Source organism: Podarcis vaucheri (genome assembly GCF_965113315.1).
Source record: "Podarcis vaucheri genome assembly, chromosome: 10".
Lineage (NCBI taxonomy): Eukaryota > Metazoa > Chordata > Lepidosauria > Squamata > Lacertidae > Podarcis > Podarcis vaucheri.
The window spans coordinates 37285491-37300363 of NC_138748.1; the positions used below are offsets into that span (position 1 = coordinate 37285491).

General features: G+C 42.8%; 1 protein-coding gene across 2 annotated transcripts in view; it reads right to left on the bottom strand.

Annotated features, from left to right (window-relative positions):
- Window positions 1-10008: 10008 nt before the first annotated feature.
- Window positions 10009-14873, bottom strand: part of POC1B (POC1 centriolar protein B) — a 30412-nt gene continuing 25547 nt past the window's right edge. For both annotated transcript variants that reach the window (XM_082241010.1, XM_082241011.1), the window contains 2 exons: window positions 12033-12278; window positions 10009-10226 (listed from right to left, as the gene is read on the bottom strand). In XM_082241010.1, the coding sequence (XP_082097136.1) occupies window positions 10128-10226; window positions 12033-12278 (345 nt within the window). In that variant the 3' untranslated portion in view covers window positions 10009-10127. The remainder of the gene's footprint in view (window positions 10227-12032; window positions 12279-14873) is intronic.

Consider the following 14873-nt stretch of genomic DNA (forward strand, 5'->3'; position numbering starts at 1 on the left):
GTCATTGGACTATATCTCCCATCATCCCTGACATGGCCATGTTGGGTGGTAGGTGAACCCACTTGGGGTTAAGCCCTGAGCCCAGAGAGCATCTCCCTGCCCCCGCCCAACCCCCTGCTCCACAGCATCATTTTTTAGCTGAGGCACTGAGAAGAGGAGTATTCAAAATACAGCTGCACTCGACATTTTTTTATAAAGGGACCATGACATTGGCAGGTTCCACTCCCCCCCCCATCCCTTTCTTAACGATTCCCAATATCAAACTTCCTTTCTTTCCCTGCAACTGTTCTCTGAGCTGCCATTTTCAGTAAGCTGTCTGTCACAACCTCAGTATCTCTCTCCTGGGTAATCATAGCCGGTTTGGAGTCAAACTGGTATATTTGAAGTTGGCATGTTTTGACCAAACCTTGTACTGTACTATATGCCTGCTACACTGAATGGATTTTGCCAGGTGTTTATCAGTTGGGTTTATAACAGTAACAGTGTACATTCCCTTCCTATCTGGTGAAACTGTTGGGACTGCTTCTTGTTGGGTAGGTGGGAAGGAATCAATATGATCAAGATTACTGCAGCGAGACTCCCAATTTCCATCAGTAGTGATTTTATTGGTACTTCCCCAATACTCAATCTACTTAGACATTGTCTTTGTAACTTTGGCAAGGCGCTGTGATGTTATCTTTATGACGAAAGTGATGCATTATTTTTACATTTGTCAAGGGGAAAATATAACTCAATCATTACTAGAAATTGGGCAACCCAAGATTTTCAAATTTTCTAAACAGCTTTAAGGAAGGGCGTAACAATTCCATATAATATAATATTTTTAAGCCGTACAAATTGAATTATGTATACTTTTTAATGAAATGAATAATATTAATAATTATTCTACTGCTGCCCAGACTGTTTTTTTTGTTCCTACTGTAGTGTTTTGTTTTGTTTTGTTTTGTTTTGTTTTGTTTTGAAGCAGAGCTTGTGCATTCCAAAGTTTTCTTTATTTGCACTTTTCAAAAGATGCAATCCTTTTATGGCTTCTTTAATGCCACTGTTTAACCACACTGGTATCTTCTGGGCTTGTTCATACTCTCTCTAATCCATTGTCTCCATTTGTAGCTGAAGCTCTTTTATAGTGGTTTAAAATAGTACCCAACCTCCCTGAAAGGAATGGACTTTCCTGACTCCTCCCTCCACCTACTTTTTAAACAAAGCCCCTCAGTTTAAAGGATTCTTTCTTCTGAAATTGGATACATCTCTGTCAGACTTTTAAGGCAATTTTCCACTTGTATGTTCATTAAACTGTACATTGTTGGGGTCACAGTTCCTAAACTGTTTTTTAACTGTTGGAATCTTTGTTTTGTATTTGGCTAAGAGGAAATAATACAATATAATCGTATAATAAAAGGAGGATTCCCTGGTTGCCTAAATCCAGGTTGGGGCAAGTACTCTTTGGTGAGAGCTGGTCCAGGAGAGATGTAAAATCACAAAACATGCAGCAAAGTAAAGCATGAAAATATAGGCTGTTATACCTCAAAATATTCCCTTCTAAGTTGCTTCCAAAGTACTGGTACCTCACTTCTCTGAGCAAACCACGTTTGGTCAGTTAAAATGGTTTGCTTCAAATGGTTTCTGGGAGACAGTGGGGGAAAGCAGACGTCTCTGAATTAAGGAATGGCTTGTTAAAATGATGTTCCCCGGGGTCGAATTTACCTCTCCTTCTGTGCTTTGTAGCCACTGTGTCTGGGGCAACAGACACTTAACAATAGTTAATGTTTGAAAGGTACAATATGTTCTGTGTAACCAGACTGCTCGTTTCCTCTTCCTAATAGCTTGATTGCTATTGCAGGACGTTGAAGATTTTTATTTACCTCATTAGACCACAAGAAACAATGTCATTAATATTTAAGCCCTGACACATTTTTAAAGCAAAGACAAAAAAACCCTTAAGCCTTAGTAACCCATTAACTATTCTTTTTCTTTTTCTAAGGTCAACGTATTTGATTCTAGTGTAAAACAAAGGATGTTGGAAGCACTTCATCCTTGATCACCACTAGATATCACAAGCAGGTTCTTTCCAAAGGTTTCAGGGTGGAGAGCTCCTGTCCAGGGTCCTAGCCAAGCAGCCTTGCCCGTTTCCAGGAGACTCCATTCTACCACCTTCCCTCTCATTTCCCCAATTTCTCTCTCCAAAGTGACACTTGGCATTCCATGCTCATTCTTCATTGAACTGTTTGGAGGATTTGCTCTCTTAGGTCTCCTAGCGGGGGGGGGGGGGCTGCAAAACTTTGGGTTTTCATGACCCTGCTGCTATCTTCTTCTTTTGTATCTTAGACATCTTAGTGGACCACAAGCTTCACATGAGTCAACAGTGTGATGCAGCAGCAAAACAAGCTAATGCTATTCCAGGCTGCATCAACAGAACTATAATGTCCAGATCAAGGGAAGTGACGGTACCACTTTTTTCTGCGTTGCTCAGACTACATCTGGAATACTGAGTCCAGCAATTTACGAAGGCTATTGACAAGCTGAAACGTGTGCAGGGGAGGGCAACCAAGATGATCAAGGGTCTGGAAACCAAGCCTGATGAGGAATGGTTGAGGGAGCTGGGTATGTTTAGCCTGGAAAAGAGGAGAATGAAAGGACATATGAAAGCCATCTTTAAATATCTTAAGGGCTGTCACATGGAAGATGGAGCAAGCTTGTTTTCTCATGCTCTCGACCTGAACCAATGGTTTCAAGTAACAAGATCTGAAATGCTGACTAAACATCAGGAATAACTTTCTGACAGCAAGAGCTGTTTGACAGTGGGACTCTCCTTCTTTGGAGGTTTTTAAGCAGAGGTTGGATGGCCATCTGTCTTGGATGCTTTAGCTGAGATTCCTGTATTCTAGGAGTTTGGACTAGATGCCTCTTTGGGGTTCCAACTCCACAATTATATGATTCTGGCTACAAGAGGAGCTGCCCTCAGAAAACTGATTACAGTGGTACCTCAGGTTAAGTACTTAATTCGTTCTTAACCTGAAACTGTTATTAACCTGAAGCACGACTTTAGCTAATGGGGCCTCCTGCTGCCGCCGCACCACCGGAGCCCGATTTCTGTTCTTATCCTGAAGCAAAGTTCTTAACCTGAAGCACTATTTCTGGGTTAGCGGAGTGTGTAACCTGAAGCGTATGTAACCTGAAGCGTATGTAACCCGAGGTACCACTGTATGTTATTAATATACATGACAAAGTATGCTCACAAGTTTATTTTGTTGCTAATGGTCAGCGCCATCCTCAAGGTTTAAGAATGAGCATCTGCTACCACAGGGTTTCTGCATCTCTCTGCCAAATGAGGCCTATTTCTCAGTTTGTGTATTCAAGGGGAGCTGTCACTTATCACTTAGACAGAATGCAGAACAAGAGACAGGGGCCAACTTACAGGCACAGGCAGGCATAAAGCAGACCTGTGTTATGTGTCACAAGTCCAGTTGTCATGTTAACATGCATCACCAGTGGCTTCTCCATGTACAAAATTGCTGTATCATCATTTAGCGTCATGGATAGCGTGGGATTAACATTCTAGTACTGTTATTTCAATTCATTGGGCAGTGAATTTACCTACTGAAAATGGAAGCATGATCAAAAGTGGGCTTTAAGAATAAGCTTGTGAGAGGAGTCTCGCTTACATATCGTGGAAGATTCCCGCTAATTAAAACATATTCTGCTAATTAATACCACTGTAAAAGCGGCATAGCTGCACTCAACTTAATGAGCCTCCTCTGGTTACACTGGGCGAGCTGGCCCATTTCGATGAACCTTAAAAATACTTCTCTTGTTAAGAGCACTGTCTGTGGCAAGGAAAGTGCTCACGGGAGAGCACTAGGAAATATTCTATTGCCATATGTTTACTAATATGGGGCTTCCTGAACATTGCTTTCTGTTACATTAGAGAATCCCATCTCAAATAATTGCCTGAGCACATCCTAAATGGTTGGTTAAAGCAGAAGAGCGCAACAGATACAGCAGGTAATTAAAGGTTTATTTCTTGTTAACCCAACCCAACAGCAGCACAACTGGGGAATGGCTTCTAAACAGCTTTTAATAATCTTACAATAGGAGGCATGTTATTCCCTTCTTCTGTATGCCCCAAATAGCTGAAGCCAAAGACTGAGGAGAGTGAGTTTGACAGAGGCCTGTACAAAACTTGTGACATATAAAGGTTGTGTTGTCATGAAGATCAATACAGTCTTAATGCCCCTCTGAGAGAAATTATAATACACTATAGCCTGAGTTTACTCCATGGGTGGGAGAGTATGAAAAAACATGTAGAGAATCCCAGCTTATGGCATGAGACTGAAGAAGACGACTTTTCAATCCTTCCAGCCCTATAATTCTGCACATGATGGTCACAGCATTACCGGATCTGCTTCTGAAAAATGGCAAGAGCCATTTCTCTCATTTTTCTCTCCAGCGAGCAAATGGGTTTTGACAACAAGATGCAGAATTTGTAGTTCACTGAGCAGATTGTTTGCAAGGATGAAAATAGCCACCGGAGGCAGATGTTCCAAATACTCTCCAACATTCATTCATACCTACTTCCAAAACAGAGACTCTCATTTCCTTCCATCATGTCTCAAGGCATAGAGGGTTGAAAAGAAAAAAACCCTACAGTTATTCTAACTTAAGATGGCAAAACAAATACTCTGCCAATCCGACAGAAACTAGAGGTCTAGGTCATAGGTGAAGGTAAAGGGACCCCTGACCGTTAGGTCCAGTCGCGGACAACTCTGGGGTTGCAGCACTCATCTCGCTTTATTGGCCGAGGGAGCCAGCGTACAGCTTCCAGGTCATGTGGCCAGCACGACTAAGCCGCTTCTGTCAAACCAGAGCAGTGCACGGAAATGCTGTTTACCTTCCCACCGGAGTGGTACCTATTTATCTACTTGCACTTTGTGCTTTCGAACTGCTGGGTTGGCAAGAGCAGGGACTGAGCAACGGGAGCTCACCCTGTTGTGGGGATTCAAACCGCCGACCATCTGATCGGCAAGTCCTAGGCTCTGTGGTTTAACCCACAGTGCCACCCACGTCCCGTCTAGGTCATATACTTGACTAAATAATTCCATGTACAAGTGTGGACAGAATGCTCACAAGCTCCAGGCACACCTACCAAGCAATGTAGCCATGTGTCTGCAGGATTCACATAGGGCTGCCATACGTCTGGGAGTTCAAAGGCGGAATTGACGTTTGGGGGAAATTTCTGAAAGGCGGCACTTTGTTCTGGATCTTAGATCAGAAAATTGCATTTTTTTGGTGTTTTTGAAAGAAAAAAAATCTCAACAACTTTCAGGGTGTTGTGTGCGCACACACAACATATATGTGATAATGCATTAATGCTTTCCCTCCACAGCTATGGTCAGTGGTGAACTAGGCCAGTGTTTCCCAACCGGTGTTCCGCGGCACACTAGTGTGCCGCGGGACGTTGCCTGGTGTGCCGTGGGAGGGAGGCGGGCGAGGCGGGCGGCGAGAGGCGGGGCGGCAGCGAGGAGAGGCCGCCCAGCGCGGGGCTCTTGCCGTCTGGCTGCCTGCGTGGCGCTGACGTCCCGGGGCTGTAACGTGCCCCGCATAGGCACACGCGGGGCGGCGAGCGAGCTCCCTCCCACATCCCATCGCCGCTCGCTTCGGCCGGCCTACTGGGCTGTCGCAGGCGGAAGGCCTGCGCATGCGCGAGGTTTTCGCGCCTTCTGGATTGCCTTCACGCCTTCCTCCTCCCGGGTCCTTGAGAGCGCGGGAAGCGGCAGCACGAGACCGGCGTTGAGCCTGGTAGGTATTACGCTTGCCAAGGCAGTCATTTGGGAAATGAAAACTTGCAAAGCAAGCAACCAGTTCAATCTGAAGTACGTGTATGCTTAATATCCTGTATCTGAAACCTGTTCTGCCCCCTCCCCCACACTTGGTGCCATTTTCATCTACACATGCAGCAGAGTAAGTTGACCCAGAATAGTACCAATTCAGATGGCAGATGGGAGAATGACAGTGCTGAATGCTTTCCCATGTAGAACAGTCCCTGCAAATAAAAACCTAGCATATTTGGAAGAGGGATGCTAGCCTAACCATTACCTTCTATGCTGTTACTATTTTTTTATTTTTTTTACATAAGTAAAAAGTGACCTTTCCCCATCTGGCATGGTGGTGTGCCTCGAGATTTTTTTCATGAAACAAGTGTGCCTTTGCCCAAAAAAGGTTGGGAAACACTGAACTAGGCCATAGCATTATAGAGATGAAACGGATTATGGACACAAACCTAATTTTCTACAGTGGCTGAATTTGCTTGACCTCAAGAGCATCTCCTCATAAGAAGGTGGCAACTAAAAACAAACTCTTGTTGTTGTATTAGGATCTAATGATAGGGAGAAATTACAATTACAAATTAAAGCATTTCCGCAGCAAAGTCCCCAAATCTACCCACTGCATACAACTGCAAATCCAGCTTCACTCAATCAATTTACTCCTTAGGCGCAACTGAATTAGTATTTGGCAGTCAATTGGGAATATTACATTTTATATCTGCATTTAAAAAACGAAACAAAACTTCTATCCAAACCTGATGATCCTTCTAGTCATAATATATGCCCCCAAATATATTCAAAAAACAAAACAAAACTGCAAGCGTGACAGATGTTTTCATCAAGAAAGAAATACTACCTGCCACAGTCTGTCCTGTTTCCTGCCTCAAAGGGGGCGGCAGCTTTAATGTTTTGTTGACAGAGATGTGAGAGGAGGGAAGGGAACATGAAGCAGCAGGCCTGTTCCATGTGCCTCCGCTGGAGTTTACCTGCTTTAAAAAAAACCCCAGTTTACAGATGCTTTAGCACCTTTTGAACTTCACGGAACTTTTTCCCTGACACAATTGCTCCCAGAAACAACCGTCTGGTGCGAACATGCTTTGCTGTGCTTTCTAAATGATTTATCTTGCCACAGACCTTGATATTCAATACAGGTGAAGCAATAAAGACAGTAAAGCTTTCAGGTTCGACCATCAAGGGTTGGAAAAGCTTCAATGGAAATTAAATAGCATCAAGGTGGTTCCTGAGCCTTTCCTCTTTTGTTTCCCCCCCTTTATCTCTTCTCAAAGAAAAAAGGATTTACACAGGGGATTTGGGAAACAACCTTAGCTGGAGGTACCTTTGCTTTGCAAGATAAAGCACAACCCTATGAAAAGATGACTCAGTCGCTGCTCCTGGCATTGTCTCTGATTTCTTAAAGCTGGATAGGAGTTTATGGGATTCATTTATCTCCCTGATCCATTTTCTATGGCCTCCTTATTGAAGCTTCTTCATGGTAACATCTGGAAACTGAGAAGCGTCCTAAGTGGCTGAAAGCAAGGGTTGAACTACACATTACATACAAATGGCAGCGGTGGGTGCTTCTGGGTGAAGCAGCTCTGTGAGAGGGCAGGCCCCAGCAGAGAAAGAGCAGGAGGAGAGCTGTGGTGGCACACGCATTGTCAAGTGGATTTTTTTTTTGGCAATGTGCTTCATGTGGGGCTGTCCCTTGGGCTTGGTTCAGAAGCTGGAAGCAGCGCAGAATATTGTGGTAAAGCTGGTGAGTAGCAGCTAGTGGCAAATATGGTTCAGCGGTACCTCGGGTTACATACGCTTCAGGCTACAGACTCCGCTAGCCCAGAAGCAGTACCTCGGCTTAAGAACTTTGCTTCAGGATGAGAACAGAAATCGTGCTCCAGCGGCCCCATTAGCTAAAGTGGTGCTTCAGGTTAAGAACAGTTTCAGGTTAAGAACAGACTTCCGGAACGAATTAAATACTTAACCCAAGGTACCACTGTCCAACAGTTTGAGGAATTGCACCAGTTGCCAAGAACAGCTGGTGGGAAGGCATATTCCATGGACCTGGCCTCCTGGAAGTGCTGCTGCTTACTGGAGTGGTGTGGGAGCGATGTGGCAGCAAGGTTGTGGTGGGCGCATCTGTAGGATGAACTCCGCCAGGGCGGCCCTACCGCCTTGCCCTCGCCACACAACCCAGAACTGCTATTGCTGGAGGCCAGGCCTGCAGCGCTGCTCCTCCCCCCTGGCCTCTTCTGCTTGCTGCCAGTTAACTATCAAGCCAGGTACTTGTGTTGATCCATAAATGGCTTAGGGCCCAGGAAGGCAGTTTCTGCATCACCTCCTCCTCCCCTATATATGCCAGCCTACTCCTTGAGATCAAGTGGACTGGAGACACCTTCTAACAATGCCATGCTTGCCATTGGAGTGACATGGGAGAAGACATTCTTAATAGTGGCACCCCAACAGTGGAATGCCCTCCCCTCGCAGTTTGGTTGGTTCCAACAGTGATGAGCTTTAAGCAACTTGTAGAGACATAACAGGGCTTTTTTCCAGGGGGAACTCACAATAACTCCGTTCCGGCACCTCTCCGGTGGGCACAATTGCCATTCTTAGAGAACAAGGGAGGCATTCATGGTGAGTTCCAGCACCTCTATTTCTAGAAAAATAGCACTGGACATACTGAGGCATTTCCTTAAGTTGGCTGGAGAAGTTTTGTTGCTCTCCTGGTGCTGCAATGCAAGCTGACACATTGTTGCCATTTGATTCTTCAGATTTTATTATGTCTTATATATTTATGTTGCATCCCAATCTGTGAGGGGGTTATAAAACCTTCAAGACTGCTGCTTTTCCACTACCATTTCCCTCTGCCATAAAACAGAGGCTGCTGCTTCTATGGGTGGCAATGCAGCTACAGAAGGAAAGTAGTCATGGTGAAACCACCCTCACTTCTCTGCAGACAACCATTCCTATTGAAGCCACTGGCACTTTGTTGAACACAGGTCTGAACTTCAGTGTATCCAGGCAGAAGCCCAACACCCCCCCCCTTATTCTACAATATCTTCTCTTTACAATGCCTCCAGGCCCAAACAAACAAACCCAAAGGAATACATACATAATTTGTGCATGTGTGATAAGAATCTGGGGGCATATGCAAAGAAATCTCAGATTTAGAACACAAAAGAGCACTTTTCTAGCCTGTAAGGTTTCAAATAATTAAGAAGTTGATACAGATTTCAGTTTCCTGCAGTCAGTGAGTATGGTTTCCATGCAACTTGTATAGCCTTTCCAGGCAAGCTCCTTTTAGTCTGGTGGCGCCCAGCCCAAGCTCTTTTCTGTTGACCCTATGTGCAATAATTATCCTTGAATTAAAGACCATTTATCCAGTTCCTCTTGAATAGTTTAATCATTAGGGGAATGAAAGAAATTTGGGGAAGCAAGAGTTATGGCCAATGTTCCAGCTAACAACCTGGTATGAAGTCTTCTCTTATTTTGCTCCTCTTTAAGGCAGACAAGGGGAAAGAGAAAACACTTTATTTGGTGCAGAAATGATGTCACTGCAGCATTCTTGCATGCCACATTGTTCCTGCTCTTATACCATAGCTAGGCAAACTGAGGCCCAGGGGCCGGATCCGGCCCAATCACCGTCTAAATCCAGCCCGCAGACAGTCCGGGAATCGGTGTGTTTTTACATGAGTAGAATGTGTCCTTTTAATTAAAATACATCTCTGGGTTATTTGTGGGGCATTCATTCATTTCCCCCCCTCCAAAATATAGTCCGGCCCTCTACAAGGGGGACAGTGGGCCGGCCCCCTGCTGAAAAAGTTTGCTGACCCCTGTCTTATCCTAACTCAGATCTGCTCATGCATCTAGCTCAGTATTGACTAGCAATGGCTTCCCAGGGTTTCCTACCTGACAATGCTGGGTATAGACTATGGCACCTTTTGCTGCAAGATGCAACCTCGTTTTTCCTGTGAGTTAAGGAATGCCCTACATACATCAACAAGATGTTGCACCATGATAAATGGTAAATGAATGGGGCAGAGACTGTGCCGGCACCTGGAGAACATGCACACTGGAGATCAGCAGAGTTTTGAACTGTGCTCAGCATGTAAAGGATGGGCAAATATCAGAAAACAGATTGGATATTCAGAAAAAACACAAATATATATTTAATAAATGCACACACACAAAATTACATGTTCAAAATGTTATCAATGATTTTTAGGGAAATCACTTACACCAAAGAGGCACATTTTATTTGCTTCATGTCACTGTTTTGTCTTCCTGAGAATGCATTTGCATTGTTTATTTTCAATCTCTGACAGAGTGTAACAGTTTCTCTTGGTTCTCTAAGCACTCTTTCAGTTTATCTTCCGTCAAAGTCAGGCGCTGCTCCAAGATTGAGACAGTCTGTTAGGAGAACAGGGCAACAAGTGCTTGTTATTGATCGTAATGTTTTATTTACAAAATAACTTCTCTTAATACACTAAAGAAACCAGAGAACAGCAAGATTTGATTCAGATATTCCACCATTTCAGTAGCTCACGGAAACTTTAAAAATACATGGGTTTTTTTGCCGTGCTAAACACATCATGGTCTCGGCATCAAAATAAAACCAACTATTGGAGAAGAACTCTAAAATCCTTTTTTTTCCCCTGGCAGAGCATCCCTGTATGTGCTATGTATTCAGTTGTATCAGACTAGAGTATTGATTCGGAGAATAAAGCCTCCAGCTTCTATAACTCTGGAAACTAAAGTGTTGAGAGTTCCCCTTTCAAAGCTGATACCCACAGGGCCACATGAGACGTTCTGCACACACGCCAGGGTTTTTCCAAATCTCTCCCTTCCCCCAAACAGGTGCAGCCCTGAACAGCTGCAGGTAAGGCATGTGATGTGGAGACTGCAGCTGGGGAAGAATGAGTGACACACCCCTCCGTACCCTTGGAAGCGCCTTCTCAGGGGGTCCTCAGGTCTTGGCACGTAAATATTGTGAGTTATGAAGGGACTTCAGCAAGGGCTTGGATGGACATCACAAATGTCTGAAATACTTTGTTGTATCAGAATCCAACTTTTCAGTGATATCTGCTTTCAAATATATTCTCCACTCTATTGTGGAACACATTAAATTGATAGGAATGGTGTTACTGAGAAGTGTTGAGCAAGTTTTTGTGGATCTGAACACACCATGTAAGACACGTTCTGTGTTTCTCGGGTACCAGTAGAAATTGGGTAATGCTCTGATAGACCTTAATTACATCGACAATAAAAAAAATGATTAAAGGATGTATTTTTTTTCTTTTTCTTGGTCATATTTTTTTTTCTTTTCACAAGTTTTACAAATTTACTTAAGTTTCCAAATATGTTTTTCTTAAAATTTTGACTTCTCACCCTTACCACAATGACGTATTTTATTCCTACGTTATACCTACTGCTTTATATAACATACTTTTATCTAATACAATTATCCTCTATCTATTTCACCCATTGTTGTTTTCATTCTGCAGCTGATATATTTTTTCTAGGAGCTCAAAGTACTTCACATATAAAGCAGTTTGTTTTAAATCAGTAGATCTATCTGCTAAGGCATTTGCTAATTGGGGTGGGGAGGAATTTGTTATCCGTTGGGCTGAGCAATTTTTTTTATTGTGGAAAACTTCTTTTTTGACACTATTTTAGCTCAGGTATGTTAATTATGGTGGCATATCCATCTGATAAAGAGTAGCAACTTTTATTAAATTTAAAGTGCTTCTACTTCCTTCAATATCTCAGAAAGACATATACTGGCATTGACATATGATATGCAATTTCTTTCGCTGACTAATCAAAAGTCCTACTTCACAAACATAATATTGGTAATTATTACAACTCTGTAGATAGTATTATTATGCATTTATGATCAACAAAGGGCTGAGGCAGAGACACCGAGTGTAGCCTGCCTCAGGTCAATGAACTTGTGAAGGAGTTACCATTTGTGTTGGCCCACCTGAGAAAGGTTTTGAATAGAAAGTTTCTGATGTCAATCTTTAAAATAGATAAATGTTGAATTGAGGGCCCAGAGGCATAAGGAGACAGGAAGAGTCCTGCTAGACCAAACGCAAGGCCCAGCTGGCCCCTGAAGTAGGAACAGGGCTATTTGTCGCTTCACAAGAAGCCTAGTGATTTATTATTTACTTGCAGGCAATCCAGTACATGCAATGGTGTTGGGGATTTACTCACAAGAGTAAGAACATCCAGCTGCTCCACAATGTGTTCCAAGGCATTAGTCAAAACTGGAGAAATGCCTACTGGCTCATCCATGGTGTGCGCAATGTATTTACTTCCGTCTTCCAAACTTGTCCTTGCTGCTCTTGGTGAGGATAAAACTGAATGCTGCTGCATGTCTTGGATGTTCATTCCATCTTGCTGCATGATCACTCTCTCTTGTTGCATGGAAGGTTGAGCTAAAGGCATACTTGGCTTTGTCTTCGATTAAAAGGAAAAGCAGACGGTGGTAAGCTTGAAAATATTCAGCATCCTCTTTTCCCTTTCGGGGAAAAACAGAGGAGGTTCCTCCTCAGCCTGCATCTTTTCTCTCTCACATTTCCCCAAAAGGACTTACCAGTTTTAATAACTCGCATTCATTTTTCTTTTATTCTCTGCTGTTCTGGAAGCTCCCAGAAGTATTTTACTTGTAGCCTTTCACTATCATGAAGTGGTTTGCAAAATAAATCTCCCTGGTGACTGCTAGCAGGAAGACTCACCATGAGACTGAACTAACACATAGTGATTAGAAGCCTGGTATTGCATGCCCTTGAGGGTTGGTTCCCAAGGCCGCAAAGCAAGTTCTTTATGAGTTGGAGGGGCCTACGAGGCAAGCCCAAGCTCTCAGGGCCACCTAAAGTAGCTCTTTAGATCTCAGCCACAGTTAGAAGTGTTACTGCACCGAAGCAGTTTTCAGCAGATTCCTGTCTTGAGTGTGGCAACATCTGAACCTGCCAAGTGGGCTGAGGTTATTACAGACTCCAATGCAAAATAAAATAAAATCAGGACTATTCTTAAACAAGGTTGTAGTGGTGGGGGGCAGAGGTATTCTGTACATATGTTGAAACACATATGGGAAATAAAAGGAACATAAAGTGAATTCTCCGTAGCTTAAATAATGAAAGCTAAAAAGATAGAGCCAAGTATTTAGCATCACAAAGCATCACAGAGAAATAAATTCTCTTCTCCACATTAAACCAAGGCTAAGTTCTTATTTGTTTTTCCCCCATAAAACTGATATACGGCTTGATCGTAGAAAAAACCTCACTACAGCAGTCCTGCACGAAGCTTGTTCTAGTCAGTGTCCCTCCCATTTGACAGATACAACAAGCAGGCCTAGTCAAAGAGACCAGGTGCTGCTCTCTCTGAATCTAGGCAAGAAGGAATTTATTCCATGCAGATCTGCCATATAGCTAATGACATCAAACACTGGTACAATTCAAAGGCAAAAGCACATCCTTAACAGAATCTATTTAACTCCAAAGTATATCAGTTGTAAGAATTTTGCCTGCAAATAAACTAAGTCATAGCGTTCTGGAGAAAGTTCATGCCATGTTATCCGACTCAAAAACCATCTGCATTTAATCTCTGGCCAGACATCACACACATAAAGCATATCTGACAGCTTCCTGTGGAATACCAGGAATGATCTCATGACAAACAAGGATTTGAAGATAGGCTTTCTAATGAATCATGACGTTGGTGAGGCATGTACTTTAAAAATAGGATGGCCAGCTCCCAGTTTGCCTTCTGATGTTGAACTTTTTTGTATTGCTCTGTTGAATGCAAGGTGAAAAACACACACTCTACCTCTTATTTAAGAACAGACTAGATATGTAATATGGGAGTTCATTAAGAACTAGATCTTCACAGTGATATATGCTTAAGGAGTAGCTATTATAGAAATAAATATCAGTATATCTGACTGCATTGTTTGGAAGGAAGCTTATGCATTTTCCTCGACAGCCTAATAGTTTATTAAATCACAAACCAGATGACGATAATTGAATTGAATTTTGTTCAAGCAAAATAAATACAAATAGCCAGTTTGTAATCATTTATTACTCCTACCATATTACTTCCTTTGTAGCCAATTGGTTCTAGTCCTTTGATATTACTTACTTTTTTCACACATTTGAAGTGTCAAAACCAACCATAGCTTTATTATAGTGCCATCTGAATTCGTGACACCTTACAAAGAATGAGAGAGCAGGTCTCTATCTTCAAGGCATATACAATCATACCTTGGTTTTCAAACAGCCTAGTTCTCAAACATTTTGGCTCCCGAACAATCAAAACTTGGAAATGAGTGTTCCGGTTTTTTAATGTTCTTTTGGAAGCCGAACGTCCGGCGAGGCATCCGCGGCTTCTGATTGGCTGCAGCAGCTTCCTGCAGCCATTCAGAAGCTGCGCTTTGGTTTTCAAATGTTTTGGAAGTCAAATAGAATTCTGGAACGGATTCCGTTTGACTTCCAAGGTATGACTGTGTGTGTGTATACACACACACACACCTTGAACCTATCAGGTAACACACACACCCCATGTGACTGTGGAAGAAAGCAATTACTATATACGTTTTATGTATTCCATCCCAGCAACCCTATCAAAACTACTGGAATCTGCAATGGCAGCAAGACTTGGTGGGCTGCAGCCTAAGCAGCTTAGGCTTTTAGCTGATGTCTGACATTTGTACAGTGTTACCCAGGGATGGGACACCTCAGTTTCTGAAGTAAAACACAGAGTTTTCAATTAAAGTTCATATTCCCTTGATTGATGCAGAGTTCAGAAAAGTGCCTGAATATACAGAATAATAAAATGTTAGTAACAATTTCAATTTATAAAAAAGAAGTGGTTAAGAACTATTCTCTTAAGGTTAGGTGTTTTACTATGTTCAATTTCTTGTTCAACAGACTGATCTGATCCTATGATTCAAGAAAAGGCCAAGCCTAAGGATCTTTCTACTAGCTTTACACTACAAAGATTGTTTGGCGCAGGACAACAGAGGACTCAAGAGTCCTCCTTGCACATCACAGCAGT